Source organism: Pelophylax lessonae (assembly GCF_965119305.1).
Source record: "Pelophylax lessonae genome assembly, chromosome: 1".
Classification (NCBI taxonomy): Eukaryota; Metazoa; Chordata; class Amphibia; order Anura; family Ranidae; genus Pelophylax; species Pelophylax lessonae.
In genome coordinates, this window is record NC_138768.1 from 746,122,335 (window position 1) to 746,145,279 (window position 22,945).

At 42.5% G+C, this 22,945-nt stretch overlaps 1 protein-coding gene across 1 annotated transcript in view; it reads right to left on the reverse strand.

The window, feature by feature from the left end:
* Nucleotides 1–1,097: 1,097 nt before the first annotated feature.
* Nucleotides 1,098–22,945, reverse strand: part of GABRB1 (gamma-aminobutyric acid type A receptor subunit beta1) — a 750,154-nt gene continuing 728,306 nt past the window's right edge. Inside the window, exons 6-9 of the mRNA XM_082252638.1 lie at nt 9,774–9,911; nt 9,542–9,694; nt 7,084–7,319; nt 1,098–2,022 (exon numbers count right to left, since the gene is read on the reverse strand). Of these exons, the coding sequence (XP_082108764.1) occupies nt 1,675–2,022; nt 7,084–7,319; nt 9,542–9,694; nt 9,774–9,911 (875 nt within the window). The 3' untranslated portion in view covers nt 1,098–1,674. The remainder of the gene's footprint in view (nt 2,023–7,083; nt 7,320–9,541; nt 9,695–9,773; nt 9,912–22,945) is intronic.

Here is a 22,945-nt window from a genome sequence, read left to right on the forward strand (position 1 = left end):
ATTTGTATTTGGAGTGTAGCTGGTATGAGAAGTGCAGAAAACAAATAGTAAAATAATGCCTAAAAGTAAAACAAAAAAAATGTGTTCGGTATACATTTTGTGTAATATTTTTTGTGCAGCATTTTTTGTTCTCTCAGCTACCAAGGAGGCACCAAAAGGTCGGTTGGCACTTTTCTTCTTTGAGATTACTGGACAGGAATTCAGATATTTAAAAATGTTACTTGCACCTTGCTATCTATTATGTTATACTTTTACATATTCACCTATGAAAGTTATTAAAACAGCTAAAAGACACTTTCAATTTTTGTATAGCAGCCATTTAAGTTAAAGTTAAATAAGTTTCAGCTTAGGCACAGCCGCTCATAAAACTGAAACAACATTTTTTTTCAGGAGTAGCTTTTCACTCTTTGCCATACCTGTGTAATTGTTGAGAAGATGTTCTTATTGAAAGTACCATAAGATGATTACAACAGCATGTACAGTATATAGTCAGGGCAGGGGTATGGCAGACAAGGCAACTTTCAGTGGGACACAGGCTTTGTACTAAATGCAATTCCGTTTTTCCCTGCTTAATAGATTGGCTTTTATGTTAAACCCTATATCACTGATCTGGAGTAAACATGTAAACTACTGCTATACATAACGCAAGACTTAGTTTCATGATTTGCATATATGCTCAATGCATTATTTCGATTTGACCATTTTAAATGTAATCCATTTTCCTTAAGGAAACTATTATCAACCCAATTGTATTTTCTTTTTAGACCTTTTTCTTTCCATTTCATGTTAACATTCTACTCATGGAATTTAAATCCTGTTGTATAGTCACTTAGTAGGAATCCTATTGGTGATTATTTCTCATCCATACACCCTCTACCAGGGGTGCATCATGGCAGTAGGAAGCCCCTAGGGCTAACTTTAAAGTCTGCAAGTGTGGAAAGGGCCCTGTCACATACACGGCTTTGGGTCCCATCTTCCACCTACAGAATGTATACAGGTCATACTTTCTGTTCTGAAAGCATGGTTATTCTAGTCTCACATATTAGCATGATCTTAAAAAAATCTGTTATCTTTTTCCCCACTTGTACATATTCTTATATCCCAGATTTCCCACATGGTTCTAGATGACAGTTATGATTATGATGACCCATATGGCAAGGATTCACAAGACCAAAGGTGTCGATATTTAGCTGTAAACCTCATTATATCCTTAAAAGTTATTCTGTGTGTAGTAAAAATACAATGACTGGAGGTGTAAAAAAGACTTTACAGAGGAATCTATTTAAAGTACAAAATGTGAGAGAATGGTGGATTAACCTCTTTGCTGTACTAGGATGCTGGGATTTTTTTTTTTTTTTTTTTTTTGCAGCTAAGAGGTTAATGATGAAAAATTACATGTGATATATTTATAAAGCTTTTTCTTACCATAATGTATTGGAGCAAGTTTTATCTTCAATTAAGAAGACAATAAGCTTTTTTTTTTTTAAATAAAAGCTAAACTCTTTCTTTCTAAAGAACCTACAATTTGAAAATTAAATGCAGTGTGCAAACACTAAAATCATTTTAATGGCTGAATATCTTACCTTGAATTTGCAGCACTATTGCTAATGCAGTCCCTTCAGGATCAGAAAAATAGACCTAGCATCTTCAAAAAAAGTGATCTAACTGCATAAGTTAGTGTACATAATAAAGCCAATACACAACATTAAAGAAGGAAAAAGCAACAGGAAATATCATCCTTGACCACCGGTCTATGCCATTCACATCAGTCAAATCAGGAATTTTAATTCTAATCTGAGAAGCGCTCCTCCTCAGTCGCCCTTTTTTGTGAACCATGTGCCTATCCAATGTGTTTCTGCTGTACATATCTCTATTGGCAATGGGTTTCCGATACTGGATGCTGGCACTGTCATATGAATACATGGTAGCTCTCGGATCAATAGTGCTGGTTAGTACTTCTGTTCCGCCAACTTCATTTCTCAGTTCCAGAGTTGTCAACAAAATGTTCCCATGTGCATCAACCTGCAAAAAAAGAAAGCGTCTTCAAGACAAATCTTTGCACATATGGGCAACAGAACATTAAATATAAAAAATATTTTCTTGAGATACATCATCTTTAGAAAGGCTTAACTTTTTAAAGGGAGGCTATTATTCAAATAATTTAAATATACACATCTGCAATTGGAAATGAGTGAATGGTTAGATGGTGCTAACAATGAAAAAAAATTAAAAAGGCATTCCCATAGGAACAACCTGTTGAAAAGGAAATTATGTCCTTACAGCACAGGACTTACAGCAATACTAGCCATCCTACTTGATGAAGACTGGCTAAACCAATTGGCTTTGGTCCAGAAGATCCCTAAGCTAAAAATGTAATTGTTGTTTTGGTTCTGTAATCTCTTGCACGTGCCATTTGTTTGTGGTCACAGGAGACTGAGCCTCCTTATGCACACTTCAGTTGTCCACTACAGGATGATTTGCTTCCTACCCATGCATAACTTGTCAGCCAAGTATATCATATGTCACTCCAGGACAACCAGAGAAGACTGGGCCAAGACTAAAGCATTAAGATACTAACCATAGCTACATGTCTTTTCTGACAGCTATATAAACTATAATATTTATCATATGGATCTAAACAGACAATATTATTATTATAGCAAATTGTCCCATCTGCTAACGTAATACACAAGACTGCCTACACTTTAAATATAATTACAAACTATTTAAAATGTTATTTTAAGACGTTGCATAGTTACATAGTTAGGCTAAAGAAAAATAGTCCATCTTGCTCAACCAAAAAAAAAAAAAAAAAAACGATATCTACTGCTGATCCAGAGAAAGGAAAAAAAAACAATCCCTATAAACCATGGTGAAATTTGCTTTAGCAGGGAAAAAAAGTCCTTCCTGATTTCCCAAAAGGCAATCAGTTATTCCTTGGATCAACAATCTCTTGTGTTATTACCTATAAATGTTAATATCCAGTCTTATTCTTTTAGGAATGTATGCATCTCTTTTTTTAAAAGCTGATTAACTGACCTGTCCAGAACTAGTTCCTTAGGGAGTTTATTCCACATTTTTACAGCTCTTACGATGAGAAAGCTTTTCTATATGTGGAAGTTAAATCTCTTTTTCTGCAGATGTAATCAGTGCCCCTTGTCCTTTGTATTGACATTAAAGTGAATGACTCTTTTATTTTTACATGGTAATCCTATCCCCTCATAAATGCCTCTTCTCAAGATAATAAATTCAGTTCAGCTAATCTTTCCTCATAGCTAAACGCCTCCATGTCTCTTCTCAGTTTGGTTGTTCTTCTCTTCACTTTCTCCAGTTCTCCAATATCCTTTTTGTGAACTGGTACCCAAAACTGAACTTGGTCTTACTAATGATTTGTACAGGGGCAAAAATATGTCTCTTTCCCTGAGGTCTATACCTCTTTTAATACAATAAAGTATTGTGCTTGCTTTAGAATCTGCAAGTTGACATTGCATGCCATTATTAAATATAAAAATAAGTTGCGCTGTGGATGATGTATACAAGTTGATTGTATGGTGAAGTTGAAAAAGATCCGAATAATGTCCAGAATATGGAAACAAAAACGGGTAACTTGTGCAGGTACCGCTTACCGGAAATATGATAAATAAAGGCCCATCAGTATAATTCCAATACGACCCAGGAATAAGATCCAAGTGGGCTACCAGGTTCCAACGCGGATCCCTCAATGGAGTGGTAACATGTGTGATACTTTTGTTAATTTGATTAATTTGCTGGGCTCTTTGTTTCCTTCATTCAACGACTCTCCACTGTCCAATAAACCAAAGGCAATCATCGGGGCAGTGAAGCTGCTGGTAGCTGCAGTACTGATGCACAGAAGTTTCTTATCAACTTGCTTCCAGCCTGGAAGCAAGTTGATAAGAAACTTCTGTGCATCAGTACTGCAGCTACCAGCAGCTTCACTGCCCCGATGATTGCCTTTGGTTTATTGGAAAGTGGAGAGTCGTTGAATGAAGGAAACAAAGAGCCCAGCAAATTAATCAAATTAACAAAAGTATCACACATGTTACCACTCCATTGAGGGATCCGCGTTGGAACCTGGTAGCCCACTTGGATCTTATTCCTGGGTCGTATTGGAATTATACTGATGGGCCTTTATTTATCATATTTCCGGTAAGCGGTACCTGCACAAGTTACCCGTTTTTGTTTCCATATTCTGGACATTATTCGGATCTTTTTCAACTTCACCATACAATCAACTTGTATACATCATCCACAGCGCAACTTATTTTTATATTGGACATTTTTTGGGTGCTAGTCTCACTTGAGGTTGCTACTTTTATTTTTGGATTAGCGCAATTGTTCTTTTCTTTTTTATGCCATTATTAAGTCTATGAAATACCAGAACACCCAGATCCTTCTTCACTACTGACTACCCCAGTTGTACTCACCCTAGAATATATGACGCATGCAAGTTTCTAGCTCTCAAGTGCATAACTTTTATCGACATTAGACCACAAAGCTGTGCAATCAAACAGTGCAATAAAGTGGAGCTCCAGCCCCCCAATGAAATACTGTAGCTGCTGACTTTTTATATTAGGACACTTACCTGTCCAGGGATCCCGCGATGTCAGCACCCATGTCGATTTTTCAATCGGCTCTCGGGTGCTGCTTCCGCCATTCCTTGTAAGGGAAACTGGCAGTAAAGCCTTGCGGCTTCACAGCCATTTCCCTGCTGCACATGCGCAAAGTGCGCTGTGCTTTGTGAATGGCCTGGCGGAGGGGGAAGGAGGAGGAGGGCCAAACTTGTCCCCTGCTCCCCCCAAGAGGTCCCAAATGTGACAGCAGAGCAAACAAGCGGAGCTTCCCCTTTTGGGCAGAGCTCCGCTTTAAGGTCTGCTTGCATGTTGGAGACATCCTGTAAAGACATTATTCCACTACATAGCTTGTTGTCATCTGGAAACGCAGAAATGATATTTTTTAATCTCAACTGCTATATAACCTAAAAATAGGTTAGAAAATAAGGGTCCCGTTGTCAGAAGCCCATAAGGGAGCTCTGGGACAATGCAGTGTTGAAGTGTAAGGGAATATTGTTCCACTTTACCAGAACATACCCTCATACAATGTGTAGTTTTTTTTTTTTTTTTTACTTGCTTCAATCTATAGCACCTAGTGTGGATTTTTCAGCTCCTCCTTCCCCTGTTTTTTCCAGTATTTCCAGAAAATTGATATTGATGAACCCCCCCCCCCCCTCCTCCAACCACTCAGCGGGTGATTTTCAGCCTAAGATGTGCTTGTTTTCCAATGACACTGTGTAGAGGAGAGTATGTCCATACCCTCCACTCAGGTGTCGGATTACACTTAGCTCTGTGCTGAGTGCTTTGCAGTGTTGGACATTAGTTCCCAGCCCCCTTGCTGGTGTACTTTTGAAGGTTGTGGAGGAGAGAGGGCTGCAGATAAACAGGTATAGGCATTTCGAAGAATATGCATAATTACTGGGTATTATCTGAGGCTAGTCACTAGAGTGGGCTTATGTAAGGGTTTAGTATTACTTTAATTTACCAAAGGCATATAGACTGTGCACCTTGCAAGTGTAGTTCCACTCGTTTTACCTAGTAAATGTAAATGTGGTAAAGCTTCACTTTGTAAATAATACCCAATCAGGTGGAAGGAAAAAAAAAGCATTTTTGCTTGCCCATGATTGGATGATGGAAATCAGCAGATCTTCAACACATTTACTAAGCTAAGTGGGGAAAATGAGTGCAACTGCACTTGCAAAGTTTGTCTGCCTTTAGTAATTGCACCCCACTATGTACTTCCATACTTTTACATAGTAGTTTACTGTAGTCTTGTATGAACTTTCCTTAATCCATGTTCTCATTTGAGAAAACTATTTTTACTGGCATTATCATAGGGATCTTATGGACAGATTTGATAGCCAGCATTCAACAATCTCATCAAGTGTTGAGCTCAAATAAAATTACTGTATGAGATTTGCAGTTGACTGAAGAGTACAACAGTACAGCTCAAAAAATTGAGAATGGATGATTTCATTATCTTACGTTTTCAATTTGATAAAGGGACTTGGGCACGGAGAGTTTTAATATATTTTTTACATTATATATAGACTTTTCATGGTTCTACCAATTATACATTAGAAAGGAGAACAGTTACAATGTAATATTCAGATCCAGAGAAAAAGAATGCTGGGGAGGGATGATTTTTCATGATAGGTTAAGGTAACATTTTGGCTATTAAACACCATCTTAAATCTAAAATAGTCAGCAAACATATAATAGAGATAGATTGTTGGGAAAGTAGTTGAAGGCTAAAAGCAAAGGCTAAACCCATAGAGGATGGCTGGAGCTGCTGCTGTCAGTCTTTGAAAAGCAATAATTCTACCTGAAAACAGAACTGCTGATTCGTGACACAAGTACGTGAAACTCTTAGAAAAGGATTCCAAAAACATAATACATTTATGTGTTTAAAGACAGCTTATTTCTTTTTTGTTAACTGTTGCAACTGAAATACAAGTTACCAGACAGGATTAGAGGTATAAATGCATGTGAGGGTTTAAATGAAATGTTTTCCTACTTATTGTTTACATGGTGGATAGACACAGATTGTGAAAAGTGCTGATGTGATGCCAAAAAGTTCATTTTCAGATCAAATAATTCATAAAATTTGTGTATATATGGCTAAATGTTGTTTTTAGACATGTCATGCTTTTCCCCATGTCCATTCACCATGCACAGTGCTTTAGGTAAACGGCAGTCCTCTAGCCAATGTTTGCCTCCTTTGTCCACAGGAAGGGGGAAGAGAGGCCAAAAAATCCAAGTGGAGTTATTCTGCACTGGGCAAAAGCATGTCATTCCTTCTTATGCTTTCCTTCATCTATCAAATAAATTGGTCCTATTCTAGTTCCAATTTAAATCTCATATTCTAGGCATTTACCCGCTCAATCAAAACTAGCATTTTCCTAAATAAATCTGACTTTTAAACCTTTTGGCATTTGATATCTTTCATATAATTTTTTTTTAAACATTGTGAATTTCTTTTTGTCAACAGCATTGTTTAGTTCCCCATTACCTGGAGTTTATTTTTTTCGTTATTTGCTTTCTCTGCTTTTTCTGCTGCTTTCTTCTGTAGCTGAGGACCTTTTCCAAAGAAGATGTAGTTCACAAAAGCATATTCCAGCAATGCCAAGAACACAAATACAAAGCATCCCATTAGGTAGATGTCTATAGCCTTGACATAAGGGATCTTTGGTAGCGTTTCTCGGAGATGGGTACTGATGGTAGTCATTGTCAGCACAGTGGTGATTCCTATAAGAAGAAGTTATGCATGACTCAAAAATGTATTCTTGTCAGGTGCACACCTAAAATTCTGCACAGTAGGTTGTGCAAATAAAGGGTAAGATATTTTCACTGAAGCTCGAGTATCCCTTAGAGCATGTGTTTACAATCTCAATTTAATTTTAGAAGACCAAAAAGCCTTTTTTTGTGAAATAATGCCAGGACTCTTAAACTTGCATCTGATTCTTGCATGAATATTTTTCCTGGAGTTAAAAAAAAATATTTCAATTATCCTAGGGTTATCTTCCTTTTCCCAAGAAGAAGTATATTCACCAAAGGAAAACCAACACTGTGATTCGTGACATCACAATGTAATTTGCTAGAGGCTTGCTACTCATAAAGAATGTTCCCTGTGGTTATATTTGTAGATGTTTGCTAATGCAATGCAATATCAAAAGCTCCTAGGGCTAAATGTACAACCCCAATTCCAAAAAAGTTGGGATGCTGTGTAAAATCTACATAAAAACAAAATGCAATGAATTGAAAATTTCATAAGCTTATATTTTATTCACAATAGAAAATAGAAAACATATCAAATGTTTGAACTAAGAAAATAAATCATTTTAGGGGAAAAAAAATAGAAGGTAATTTTGAAATTGATTTCAGAAACTTTTTGGGAATTGGGGTTGTAAGTAAATAGGATTTCAGTTCTCAGCTACAAACTATTAAGTGCCATTCATCCTATCCACTCATAAAAGATTTAGTGCTGCCACTCAGGGGAGGAGTGGATGAGGCTAGAAAACATGAGCTTGAACAAAATCCTATGATCAATGTACTCCTTTAATGGCCTAGAGCATATGGTCAAAAAGCTCCTCAGTGAAGCACTTTACAGCAGGGGGTACTAAACTATAGATACTTACTAATAAGACATTTTGTTCTGGCTCCCATTTTACATACCAACATTTCGAACCCTGTCTAACCTTTTATCAAGCTGAGAGCAACCTTCAAACTAAAGCATAAATACAGAACATTTATATATATCCCCCATTAGTCACAACAAAGGGTTTGCTATGGAGGGGGCACAACACTATATATGCATATTAATTAGGCAATTTAAAACGGACAGATTTACTTTATAGTAAGTCACTGTGCAGCCAATAAATCCCTTCCACCAAACTATGGACAATTATATATTAACATATTCCTAACAATTATCAAATAACCTCTATGATTAAGTCAAGCCTTATGGGCTAAACCAATCAGAATAAATATACTAGTGTTTGAATTTCCTTCAGACTAAAGCTCTTCTGTTTCTTTGGATTAAGCAGTAAACAAGCCTTAAAGGGTAACTCCTTTTTTGTTGAGAAGAAAAGCAATCCCCTCTAGGTGATCAATGTACATTGGATAGGTTTTAACAAATTCTATTGCAGCCCTACCTGTTTCTGCCTTGAAGGAACAGGTCAGTGTTTTATTATGTCAATGTCCTGAGTGAATCTGAATGGGAGTGATTTTTCATCATTAATCAGCTGTTGCACATGCAGTGTTCTAAAAAGGGAAGTTGCAGTGTCTGCATCGCTTTAAAAGTAATTTACCATTTTGGAGTATGTCACCAAAAATGAAATTTTTATAGCAGAGGATACCTAAAATCTGATTTTTATCTTAGCACAGACTTCTGGGAAAATCAATGAGCCAATCAAACAAGCAGGAAATTAAATTTCTGGAGGGGTGTTCCACGATAGATATATTCAATTACAATATGACTTGTGTGGCAATTGTATATGCTATATATTTTTTCAAATGAAAGTGGAGTTACACATTAAAATAAGCCTCTACAGGCCTTTGTAGTTTGAGCCACCGTGGAGCAATTCATCATCAAGTTCACAATAGAAGCAGTGCAACCATGGAGATCAGTTAGGGCTTGTTTTAAGGTCATTTTAGTGCAAATATTTAAATGTCTGTAGCCTGGCCACGTTCTACTTTAAATTTTCCAAAAATCCTTTCACTAAACCAATGTGAAGGACAACAAAGGCTTCCTAAAGGACCTTCCTAAAGAGCATGATTTGTTTGTTTCTGCCCACTATTCTAAATTAAGAATAAACCCCTTATTATTAGGATTTCTAAAGGAGGTAATGGCATGAAAATAAGTATAAGAAGGCTCTACTGTGTTGCTTTCTATGTGAAATACTGAACTATATTACTGATATGTACATGTTATATATTGTATTGTATGCTGTAAACTGAAATAACCTTACCTAGTGCCACTCTTGCAGCAGATGCATCATAGTTGATCCAGAAAGACACCCAGGACAGAATAGTAATGAGTGTGGAAGGCATGTAAGTTTGTAAGATGAAGTATCCAATATTTCTTTTAAGTCGGAAGCTCAATGACAGCCTAGGATAAGAACCTGGAAATCAAAGCAAACATGTAAAAAAAAACAAGCCACATTATTATTTATTCCTGAACCAATTTTGCTGAATCCTTACCTGTAGAAAACACTACTTTCTTTGAGACCATTTTGTAATCAACAATGGAGAACTGAGGCAGCTCGATCTTCTCTACTCCTGTGATCGCTTTATCTCCCCCATTCCAGTAGAACTCAATGTCATCTGTTGTGTAGCCATCTGCAAACAAGATTTCATAGCAGGTTCAGAAAATAAACATATTTTTTTCTAAAAGTTGTTCTCTGGGACATCAATGAAAATACAGTCTTGCCAGAAAGAGTTCACCCGCTTGTCCTGCATTGTATTGTAACTGTACTATCCCCTTTTATTTTGTAAAGTACTGCACAAACTATTGGTGCTATATAAATACTGTATATCAACAATAATTCCTCCATGTTTCTAACATTGTGATGATCTGCTTCAAAGAATTGCCAAACAGAAGCTAGCAAAAGCCTTATTTTTTTATTTTTTTAAAGGTGTTTATTTTTTAAATTTGCAATAAAACAAAGTACAAATACACCACAACCAAGGCATAAAACAATGACAAGGTTAATACAGTGTGCGTAGTAGAAAACAGATCAACACAGCACAAAACTCAGTGGTAGGCCAACCGTGGCCAACAGGAGAAGGTAGGGGGGCCCTCCTGGAACCCAACAGGGCAGTTCGTAGGACAAAGTCTATCCGGGCTTCAACATGGTTCCGAGGGCAAAAAGGACAACAGACAACCAACCAAAAACACACTTCCGACATGTACACATTCACACACAGGCACACACCATCTTCCACCATCCACAATCCCGGCCCCAGGGGGGGGCAAAAGACACAAGAACATATTCGTCCCGCATTATGTGTGACATAGGGGAGATCCCCCCCGTCCCAAGCAGCCTACAAGCTCTGAGACAAAGAGGCATCTGCCCAGAATGCATCGTCAACAGTCAGCCATAGCAAAAGCCTTATTACTTGTGAAGTCAGATCTGTTCGGACAATTGCTCACCAGTTTGTGGATCAAGGAAGGACTGCCATGGCCTGGTGGATTCTCTAGTTTCTAAGGAAGTGATATGTACCCTACTCTCCTTGCTATTTTATTATGCTAGGAAAATTATTATCTTATCGTTGAAAAAATCTGTAGCTCCTGTTTCCACCTGAAAGACTCTAATTAATAAAACCTTATATGAAGCTACTTATGCTAGTAGAGGGGTGCGGAACAAATTTGATGAGGTTTAGGGAGGTTGGGTGAATGAAATGTCTACAGAGTCTGAGTAAATGTTGGTTCTTACTTCCCGAAGCACTTCCCAAAGCTAATGAGCATAGCATGTAGCTTAGAACCCTTGACGTGTACTGGGATATGAGCGTTTCTAGGATCAGCTGTGGTTATAACTGCCAATGGTCTTGCAGATTTCAGTTGCTCCTTCCTGGGGTCTAGCCCCTAATACAATGATTAATTTACATATACAGTATGTACCACTAATGCTCCTTTTGTGATTTTTTTTTGTACGCATTGATCTTCAAAGCTGTACTGACTAGTAGTGCTGATGAATTGTGCTGTATGTTTATGTTGTGGTTGCAGTTGCAACTGTTTTGGTCTGCTACTGTACGTTGTATACTTTTTGTTAAAAGCAATAAACAGAATAAAAAAAAAAAGGAAGGGCTGCCATAGTGGGCTCAACTTGTGTATACCATTAAGGGTCATCAATGAGACTGCTTCATTAACCACTTGCCGACCGCCGCAAGTACATATACTGCGGCAGTCAGCCCCTCACAGGCAAAGTGACGTATGGGTACGTCACTAGCCTGTGAGGCTCTGGGACGTCGTGGACCCCCCCGCGCGTGTGCCTGGCGGACCCGATGTCCGCCGGGCACTCACGATCGTCCGTGACAGAGGGAGAAAGGCAGGCGGCTGATGTAAACAAGCCGCCTGTCATTCTCCCCTGTGTAAGAACAGTGATCATGCGGTTCTACTATGTAGGACCGTTGATCAGTGTTCCTACAGCTAAAGCCACAGCCAATCACAGTTAGAATCACGCCCCTAGGGACACACACCACCCCTCCCTCTCAAAAAAAGTTAACCCCTTCACTACCAGTGTCATTTTACAGTAACAGTGCATATGTATAGCACTGATTACTGTAGTAATGTCACTGGTAACCCCAAAAGTGTCAAAAATGTCAGTCAGGGGTCCGATCTGTCTGCCCAAATGTCGCAGTCCCGCAAAAAAAGAATCGCAGATCGCCGCTATTACGCGTTAAAAAAAAACAACAAAAATGACAAAAATCTTTCCCTTTGTTAGTAAACACGATAACTTTTGCGCAAACCAATCAAAATACGATTTTTTTTACCAAACATAGGTAGCATAAAACAAATTGGCTGAAAATGTTAAAAAATTTAGATTTTTGCATTTTTTGGGAATTTCATATAAAAAAATGTGAAAAATATTGTTATTTTTGCAAAATTGACCCTCTTTTTTTATTTATAGCGCATGATCAAAATATCGCACAGGTGATCAAATACCACCAAAAGAAAGCTCTGTTTGTGGGAAAAAAGGACATCGAATTCGTTTAGGTACAGCGTCGCACAACCGCGCAATTGTCCGTTAAAGTCACGCAGTGCCGAATCGCAAAATACCCCCTGGTCAGGAAGCGGGTAAAATCTTCCGGGGCTTAAGTGGTTAAAACAATAATTTTTTTAACAACTTCACTTTCTGAATATCCTGTAGAAGGATAAAGCTGCTGAACCATTATGGCATCTAACCTTGGATTCTTTCCAGTACTGGTTTTTGGTTTTGACACAGCTGTAACAATGGCCAATTAGTTCTGCTGATCTCTGTGGCCTATCAAAGACCATTAGTACCCCTCTTGTTTACTTTATACCATTTCCAGTGGCAAAGTAGGTAGGAGATGGTTTTAGAGAGCAGCAGGCAGAGACCCCATTGAGAAAAACACACTATAATACTGACTAATTGACATCTTAGCTATCTCCTAAGATGGATTTACTTGTGTCACAGAAAAAACGAATAAAAACTATTAGGGGTGCTCCTCATTATAACAACGTGGATAATGATTTATGAAGATATCACTTTCTACCTATATAACAATAATATTGTTTCTGTAATTTTTTTGTGTTTTTTAGTATTTCAAATCAAGATACTTGTATTCTTTTACTCATTAAACTCATTTTTTTCATGTTTTAACATAGGAACAGAAAAAATAATAACTGTAAATGGTATATATTATTTTACATGGATAATGTGCACAGGAAATATGTCCTTTACTGAGATATATTTATAAAATATTCCTGACATTAGACATGCTTTCATCTGTTTTTTTTTACAATGCCATGTGTGGTGATGTATGATGGCATTTTGAACCACCAGAATGAATGAGACAGAAGTGTTGTATAAGCCATGGAAGGCAATCTGTAACACTGGAGGCACAGATGGCCAACTTGCAATCTTCTGTCCTCTTTGCCTCGTACTTTCCTCTGGGTGTAACATAACATACCGTTTGTGCATTTGCAGCCCCATGATACAGAAATGCCTTCTGTTGCTGCATTGTTTATTTGTTGATAAAGGCAACCATTTCCTTCTGTTTATAATGGGGGATGCTGCATGATGAGGAATAATTTGCATCAAGGAGAGCATGGTGTATGTCCTGAGCAGTATCCAGCTTCAGAGCAGCAGAAGGTCCCTCTATGCTGATCATTTTCTTCACCGACATTGCTCCAAACTTCCTATGGGAATTTTGTTCATATGTCAGTGTGGTGCTTTAACATAGAATGTCCACTTTTATGTGGGTCTCCTAAGTTGGGAAAAAGTGTACATTTTGCCATCATAGCTAATCTGGTATAGTAATGTAGCTAAGGATGTTTTTATTTTTTTTTTACAAAATAAGATTAAAGCTGTATTAAACCCAAAACCGAAAATGTAGTATGTTTTTTTAGCCTTTTTTCTCCTTTGTTTTCACCTGAAAAGTAACCCTCCTCCTGTATTAGAAAGCCCCCACTCTGGATGAAGGAGAACAGGGGCACAGCAGCATTTTTAATCTGGGGGGGGGAGGGGAGTGTTAGATGGACTAACAAATTTGGATGCAATAACAAATTTCAGCTCATGGTAAAGTTACACAAGCAATTGCAGCAACAGTTTTTTTTCGTTTTGGGATAAAGTTTTTACATAAATAAATAAAAGCTGATCATTGTAAGCACCTCTGTCATTGGTAAATAGCTTGCCTCAACACTCTTAACTGATACATTTGCAGGACAGCTTGTTCTGTTGAAGGACAACAGACCTACTAGCCAGATCACCAGGTGAAAATAAAGTCAAAGTCAGATATGACGAAACGTCGGGGTGTTGTTACTAGGGATAGGCAAACGGTTTGGCCTGAGCATAAGTTTGGCCGAACACTGGCTGTTTGCTTGTTCGACGAACACCCCAACTATCATGGCGTTCGACCGTTTATTCGGCCTGCCAAATGACCACAATTCACTGCACTTCTGCACAGTGCATTGGAAGCATTGACTGGGTGAAGCAATGACAGCTTTGCCCAATCAGGGCAACGAGCACTGTCAATAAGGATTACTCTATCCAATTATGGCTTGTTGCTCTTAGTCCCACCCCACACTATAAAAGTAGCCGTTTGTAGTGTGATATTGGAGTGGAGAGAGAACAGGGCTCTGTTCAGTGCTACTAGCGAGTTAGTGTGCTATAGTGTGCTATTGTGCTTCTATTGTCAGTGTAGAATATCAGTTTAGTGTGAATCTAGTGATAGTTCAGTCAGTGTGAGTGTAGTAAACGTTAATTTTTACTTAAGTGTCACTTTAGTGTGAATTTAGTGATAGTTCAGTGTGAGTGTAGTAAACGTTCATATTTACTTAAGTGTCACTTCAGTGTGCATTTAGTGATAGTTCAGTGTGAGTGTAGTAAACGTTCATTTTTACTTAAGTGTCACTTTAGTGTGAATTTAGTGATAGTTCAGTCAGTGTGAATGTAGTGACCCTTAATTTTTGCTTTAGTGTCAGTTTGTTTTGTCAGGGCAGGTTTACTGCATTATAGTTCAGTGCATAAGTGCCCATTTAACACAGTATCTTTTTGTGCGTTACTGCACATTTAACACAGTATATTTCAGTGCGTTACTGCATGTTTAACTCTGTATATTTTTGAGCGTTACTGCACGTTTAATGCAGTATATATCTGTGCGTTAGTGCACATTTAATGTAGTATATTTCAGTGCGTTACATGCTGTTTAATGCAGTATATTTCAGTGCGTTACATGCGGTTCAACGCAGTATATTTCTGTGCGTTAATGCACATTTATTGTAGTATATTTCAGTGCGTTATGTGCCGTTTAACGCAGTATACTTCAGTGCATTACTGCACGTTTAAAGCAGTATATTTCTGTGCGTCAGTGCATGTTTAACACAGTATATTTCAGGGCATTGGTGCACGTTTAACGCAGTATATTCCTCTATGTTATTGCACGTTTTACGCAGTATATTACAGTGTGTTACGTGCCGTATAACGCAGTATATTTCAGTGCGTTACGTACCATTTAACGCAGTATATTTCAGTGCGTTACTGCACTTTTAACGCAGTATGTTTCTGTGCGTTTGTGCATGTTTAACACAGTATATTTCTGTGTATTAGTGCAGTTTTACTGCGGTATATTGTAGTGTGTCGTGGAGTGTGTCTGTGTAGTGAGTGCTCAGGTTAAAGTACACCAAACACCACTTTCCATTGATTAAAGTGCATCCACATACACATTTCCACATTTTCATTACATTTTGTTAAACACAGCCCCTCATCTTGTCTGGGAGGCCAACAAGGAGAGGCAGATGTTCCCATGGCTCTGTGAGGGGGCCAGCAGCGTATGTGTTCACAAGCAAAGGTGGACATGAACATTCCTCAGGCAGGGCATCATTTCCTCTGCTTAGTAATGTTGCCCATGCTATCAAGCCACAACATGCAGAGGAGGTGGTGGACTGGGTTACTAAACCATCCTTATCCTCCGTCACCCAAGTAGAGACTGGTGAACAGTCCACTGCAGCTGCCAGAGTGGCTAAATCTGCCTCCTTTTCCACAGCTATTCCTGCCATAGCCCCAGCATCAGGCATGGAGGAGTCAGCTGAGTTATTTGAACACAGCATCAGCCACTTGCTTCTTGATGATGTACAGCCATTACTTGATTCAGATGTTGTTTTTAAGGTTTGGGAAAGTAGGAAATTTGAGCCTACAGAGAGATGAGAACAGTGGTACACAAATTGGCAGTCATGTTCCCCTAGCCACAGCATATTGCCAAGTTGTCTCCATTGGTAATGAGGATGGAGGAGATAATGATGATGAGGTCACTGACGCGACTTGGGTGCCGGATAGAGCATTGAGTGCCGGATACAGTATTAGGTGTCAGAGGAAAGTAAAGGTTGAGGCACAACACCAATGAGGCAGTCGTCATGGAAGAGTAGAGAGCAGCCACCTTATTCCATCACATTGTGGAGCTGTTATCTCCCGCACCCTTCCCAAAGCTCAGCTGTCTGGGCCTTTTTTAGCACATGTGCAGCTGATCACACTGTTGCAATTTGCAAACTTTGTCTCAAGCACATCAAGCATGGCAAAAACACCAGCCGTTTGGGTTGGCAAGAGCACCTGAAAGCCACACAAAAGGGATGCAATTCTGTTCCTCCTCCATACTCACCTCAGTCTACCCCCGCTATACCTCATGACATCTCAGCAGCCTGCACTGACCGTAAAGATTGTAAAGCGACGGGTGTCCCAGGTCCTATCTGCCAGTAGCACACCACCAGCAGTAGACTATAGCCGGCAAATTTCTCTGCCCCATCTGCTTCAGTGAAAAAATAAATACACTCACTGCCACCCACATGCCCAGCATTTAAATGCAAGCTTGTCAAAGCTGATGGCTTTACAACTTCTGCCTTTCCATCTGGTGGATTCTGCCCCCTTCTGTGAATTTGCAAAATGCGCTGCACCACAATGGCAGGTTCCCAGTCGGTATTTATTTTCAAGTAAGGCCATTCCAGGTCTGTACCAGTAAGTGGAAGGCAATGTGCTGGCATCATTGGGCAAGGCAGTCAGCCGCAAAGTCCACGTTACTGCTGACATGTGGTCCAGCAAGCACGGTCAGGGATGCTATATTTTGTTCACAGCACACTGGGTAACTCTGCTTGCAATTCGAAAGGATGCAGGACAGGGCTCAGTGCCGCAGCATGTTGGGCCACCACATCTCCATACAGCTAGCGGTGATGATGTGAGATTTGTCTGCTCTACCCCCTCCTCCTCCATGCCCTCCTCTGCTGAATTGTCCTATGAAGCACAAGTACCCCCTAAGTGTTCAAGGGGCTATTCAATGAGTCAGGCTAAAAGATGCCATGCAGTGCTTCAGTTGGTGTTTCTAGGGGACAGGAACCACACAGGAGCAGAGATTCTTGCAGCTCTGCAGGGGTTGGCCCAGAGGTGGTTTACGCTACACCAGCTAGTGCCAGGAATGGTTGTGTGCTATAATGGCATAAACCTCTTGTCCACCCTTAGACAGGGAAAGTTGATGCATGTTCTATACCTGGCACATGTCCTCAGTTTGGTGGTGTAGCATTTCCTAAATATGTACCCATTTCAGGTGGTCATACACAGCCAGTGCTCGGTTGGCTGAAATTCAGTGGGAATTCCACCTTCCCATAAAATGCCTGATTTGTGACATGCCCACCAGGTGGAACTCGACTTTGGCAATGCTGCAGCAGCTGCACATGCAGCAGGTGGCCAACAAGTACCTGTGTGAGTATAGCACAACGACAGCCTCCGCTTTTTTTACCCACACCAATGGCTGCTGATAAAGGATGCATGCACTGCACAGTTACCATTTGAGCAGGGCACAAGGGTTGTGAGCTGTGACAAGGCATGCATTAGTGACACAATCCCTGTTGTCTTCCTGCTGGAGCAGACTAACTGGCATTATGGACAGGGCACTCAAGGCAGATCAGCGGGAGGAAGAGGAGGACTTCCTTTCCTCTCAAGGCCCACTTTATGTAGACACCATTTTTCCTTCGCCACAGATTGTGCAAGAGGAGAATGAGGAAGAGGAGGAGGATTCTGGCAGCTTTGGAGGCACTGAAGCAGAGGAAGACAACCCTCAACAGATGGTTTTCCATGCCCAGAACCTTTGGGAGTACTATGTGGCTGGGAGGACATAGTTCCAGATACTGTAATCCTCAGTGACCCAGAGGAGTCTGCTTCTCATGCCACCACAAACTTGCGGTGCATGGGCTCCTTCATGCTTCAAAAGCCTGTGAAAGGACCCAAGAATACGTGGCATCAAGGAGAAGGATCACTATTGGTTGGCAACCCTTCTTTTTTTTTTAATTTCTGTTTATTGTTTTAGGTTGGCAACCCTCCTTGACCACCATTACAAGGGGAAAGTCTCAGAACTCATCCCGTCCGCACAGAGGGTGCAGAAGATAAAGAACTCTTGATTAAACTTTAAAGAGGAGTTTATTTAATTATTTATAGGGTTGAGCGGACACCTAGATGTCCGTGTTCGACGGGTTCGGCCGAACTTTAAAAAAAAGTCCGGGTCCGTGTCCCGGACTTTTACCGAACTTTTCCCGGACACCGAACCCCATTGAAGTCAATGGGGACCCGAACTTTAAGGCACTAAAATGGCTCTAAAACACCAAAGGAAAGGGCTAGAGTGCTGCAAATGGCAGCAAAACGTAATTAAGAGCATGGCAAGTGCTCTGCAAACAAATGTGGATAGGGAAATAACTTAAAACAACAAAAAAAAACAGAAAAATAAAACAATGTTCTTCTTCATCTCTGAAGGACGAGGCCCATATGGAGTAGGAGGGAGGTTGAGGTGGTGGTGGATGTGGCGGTGACATAGGCGTGCGCACAGGGTGTGCTGGGTGTGCCTGGGCACACCCTAATCACCTAGGGCACATAGCATTGCCAGTGAGGAGATGGGAAAGATCTCCCTGGGACCTGCTCTGCTCTATTTCTCCTTGCCTACAGGTACATGGCCCCGATACATTACTCTCCCTGCTGGCAAACACATGCATGTGTATTTCAACTTTGGGGTGCACACCTTAATGCAATAGGCTGCGCACACCTATGGGCGGTGTAGGTGGAAGCGGCGGTGGAGGAGGACCAGGGCCGGATTAACAGCATCATGGGCTTGGTGCTGAGGATTTTGAAGGGCCTTAAGGGCCGTGCCTTGCCATGCACCCAGAGGAGGAAGGGTGCAGCCATGCATGCCTAATTCAACATGGGATGCTGTCTCTGAAGCCCATAAACACATCCATGCATCGCCAACTGTCCCTCCTTGTCCGGCCTTCACGCTGTGTGGGGAGGTTCTGAGGGTGCTGCCTGGGGAAGCGAGCATAGAAGCCAGACTTCTGTGTTTACAAGTGACAGAAGAGCGGTAACAGTGAATATGGCCAACCCGGGGCCTATATAAAAGGTAGGGGCCTGGAGCTGCAGCTCCAATAGCCCCTACATTAATCTGGCCCTGAGGAGGAGGACGAGGTAGCCAACACTGCTTCTTTTCAAAAATTTTAAATGAGGGTACACCCCAAAAGAGTGAGAAAGAGCAAAAATGGAACAATGGGTGGGTAAGGTCGGTATCCATTGCTATTCTGCATAAGGTACGGAAAAGTCCCGTGGGATCCATGCCTGGTTCATTTTAATGAACGTGAGCTTGTCCACATTGTCTCTGGACAGGCGGCTGCGCTTGTCTGTTATAACGCCCCCAGCCGTGCTAAATACCCGTTCAGATAATACACTGGCTGCAGGGCACGCCAGCACCTCCAAGGCGTAAAGGGCAAGCTCAGGCCATGTGCCCAATTTGGAGACCCAGAAGTTGAAGGGGGCAGACCCGTCATTCACTACATGTAGGCGTGTGCACACATACTGCTCCACCATGTTGGTAAAATGCTGCCTCCTGCTAAGACGTTCCATCTGAGCTGCTGGTGCTGCTGTTTGTTGTGGCGTGCTGACAAAGCTTTTCCACATTTCGGCCATGCTAACCCTGCCTTCTGAGGTGCTGGCGGTGCCCTGGTTGCGTTGGCGACCTCCTCCTCCTCCTCCTCTGCCTTGTGCTTCCACTGTGGCCCCGCTGTCAGATGGGAATGCCAGCAGCATGGCGTCTACCAGCGTGCGCTTGTACTCGCGCATCTTGCGATCGCGCTCCAGTGAGTGAATTAAGGACGGTACGTTGTCCTTGTAACGGGGATCCAGCAGCGTGGCCACCCAGTAATCAGCACAAGTTAGAATGTGGGCAACTCGGCGGTCGTTGTGGAGACACTGCAGCATGTAATCGCTCATGTGTGCCAGGCTGCCCAGAGGCAACGAAAGGCTGTCCTCTGTGGGAGGTGTATCGTCCGTGTCCTCTGTATCCCCCCAGCCACGCACCAGTGATGGCCATGAGCTGGCCTGGGTGCCACCCTGCTGTGAACATGGTTCCATCTCCTCCTCCAGCTCCTCCTCCTCCTCATCCTCCTCATCCTCCAGAACTGTGCCCCTGCTGGACAATTGCGTCCCTGGCGTTTGCGTGTGCAGGAACCCACCCTCGGAGCCCCTTGCGAATGACTGCCCTGAAAGCCTTGGAAATGTTACCTCTTCATCCTCCTCCTCCTCCTCATCCTGTGCCACATCCTCTTCCATCATCGCCCGAATTGTTTTTTCAAGGAGGCATAGAAGTGGGATAGTTAAGCTGAGAACGGCGTCATTGCCACTGGCCATGTTGGTGGAGTGCTCAAAACAGCGCAACAAGGCACCATTGCCACTGGCCATGTTGGTGGAGTGCTCAAAACAGCGCAACAAGGCACAATGGTCTCGCATGGAGGCCCAGTTATTGGTGGTGAAGTGGTGCTGTTCCGCAGAGCGACTCACGCGTGCGTGCTGCAGCTGAAACTCCACTATGGCCTGCTGCTGCTCGCACAGTCTTTCCAGCATGTGCAAGGTGGAGTTCCACCTTGTGGGCACGTCACATATGAGGCGGTGAGCGGGAAGGCCGAAGTTACGCTGCAGCGCTGCCAGGCGAGCAGCAGCAGGGTGAGAACGCCGAAAGTGCGCACAAACGGCCCGCACTTTCTGCAGCAGCTCTGACATATCGGGGTAGTTTTTAAGGAACCTCTGCACCACCAAATTCAGCACATGCGCCAGGCAAGGGATGTGCGTCAAACCGGCTAGGCCCAGAGCTGCTATGAGATTTCGCCCGTTATCGCACACCACCAGGCCGGGCTTGAGGCTCGCTGGCAGCAACCACTCATTTGTCTGCTGTTCCATGCTCCTCCACAACTCCTGCGCGGTGTGTGGTTTGTCCCCCAAACAGGCAAGTTGTAAAACTGCCTGCTGTCGTTTACCCCTGGCCGTGCTGAAGTTGGTGGTGAAGGTGTTACGCTGTCCGGATGAGGAGGCGGTAGAGGATGAGGAAGCGGAGTAGGAGGAGTTAGGAACAGGAGGCAAACTGAAGCGCCCTGCAATCCTCGGTGGTGGAAGGACATGCGCCAAATTGCTATCCGCCTCAGGCCCATCCGCCACTGCATTTACCCAGTGTGCCGTTAGGGAGATATAACGCCCCTGACCGTGCTTACTGGTCCACGTATCCGTAGTTAGGTGGACCTTGGCACAGATGGCGTTGCGCAGTGCACACCTGATATTTTCCCCCACTTGGTTGTGCAGGGAAGGGATGGCTTGCCTGGAAAAGTAGTGGCGGCTGGGCACGACGTACTGTGGGACAGCCACCGACATAAGGTTTTTAAAACTGTGCGTCTCCACCAGACGGAATGACAGCATTTCAAAGGCCAATAATTTTGAAATGCTGGCATTCAGGGCCAGGGATCGCGGGTGGGTAGGGGGGTACTTCCTCTTCCTCTCAAGTGTTTGGGAGATGGAAAGCTGAACGCTTCCACGGGACATTGTGGAGATGGTTGTTGGTGACCCAGGTGGTGGTGTTGCTGACAGATCGTCTGTTTGCGGGGTGGCAGGTGCCGGTATCACTACAGATGTGGCTGGAGCGGCCGAGACTGCAGCAGAAGAGGAAGCAGGATGAGCCAGAGACGTTTCTTGGTTTTGAAGGTGTGTACTCCACTGCAGCTCGTGCTTTGCACTTAGATGCCTGATCATGCAGGTTGTGCTCAGGTTGAGAAGGTTTATGCCTCGCTTCAAGCTCTGATTGCACAGGGTGCAAACCACTCGTGTCCTGTCATCAGCACATTTTCTAAAGAACTTCCACGCTAGAGAACTCCTTTGAGCTGACTTTGGTGCGCTCGTTCCCTTGCTGCGTTGGGCAGTAGCGGGCGTAGTGTCTAGGGCACGGCCGCTCCGCTTCTGCACCCTGCTCCCTCTTCTGCTGTGCTGGTGGCTCTGTGCGACCACCGCCTCTTCCTCCAAACTACTCAGGTCACCTGCATGACGTTCATTCCATGTGGGGTCGAGGACCTCATCGTCCTCCACATCATCTTCCACCCAGTCTTCACCCCTGCCCTCCTTGTCGGTCTCCACAATGCTGAACGCCGCAGCAGTTGGCACCTGCGTTTCGTCATCATCGGAGACGTGCTGCGATGATCCTTGCATGTACTCATCTTGAGAAATAAGTGGTTGGGCATCGCTGCACTCAATCTCTTCCACTTCTGGGGCAGGGCTAGGTGGATGGCCCTGGGAAACCCTGCTGACAGAGTCCTCAAAAAGAATAAGAGACTGCTGTATGGCTTGGGGCTCAGACTGCTGGCCTGATTTGCAAGGGGGTGAGGTGAAAGACGGTTGGACATTGGCTGCAGGTGCCAACTCTGACCTTTCTGCAGTAGACTGGGTGGGAGACAATGTGAAGGAACTGGAGGCACTGTCAGCAGCAAACCAATCTACTATCGCCTCAACTTGTTCTGGCCTCATCACTTCTAGGGGCGTTTGATGCCCTACCAAATACTGATGCAGGTTCTGTCGCCTACTCACACTTGAGGAAGGTGTTTCACTTGTGCGTGTAGCTGGCACAGATCGACCACGTCCTCTCCTTGCAACAGGAGCTCTACCAGCAGCACCACGACCCAGGCCACGGCCCTTATTTGACGGTCTCCTCATATTTCTGTAATTTAAGATCTTGCCCTAGAAAGGTTTTTATTGAATAGCGGAATAGGAAATATGATCCAAAAAAGTGTATGTATCTCGCACGTACAAAACCACACTAGGCCCCAATTACTATTGTTTCTACCCCTAAAAGGATGGATG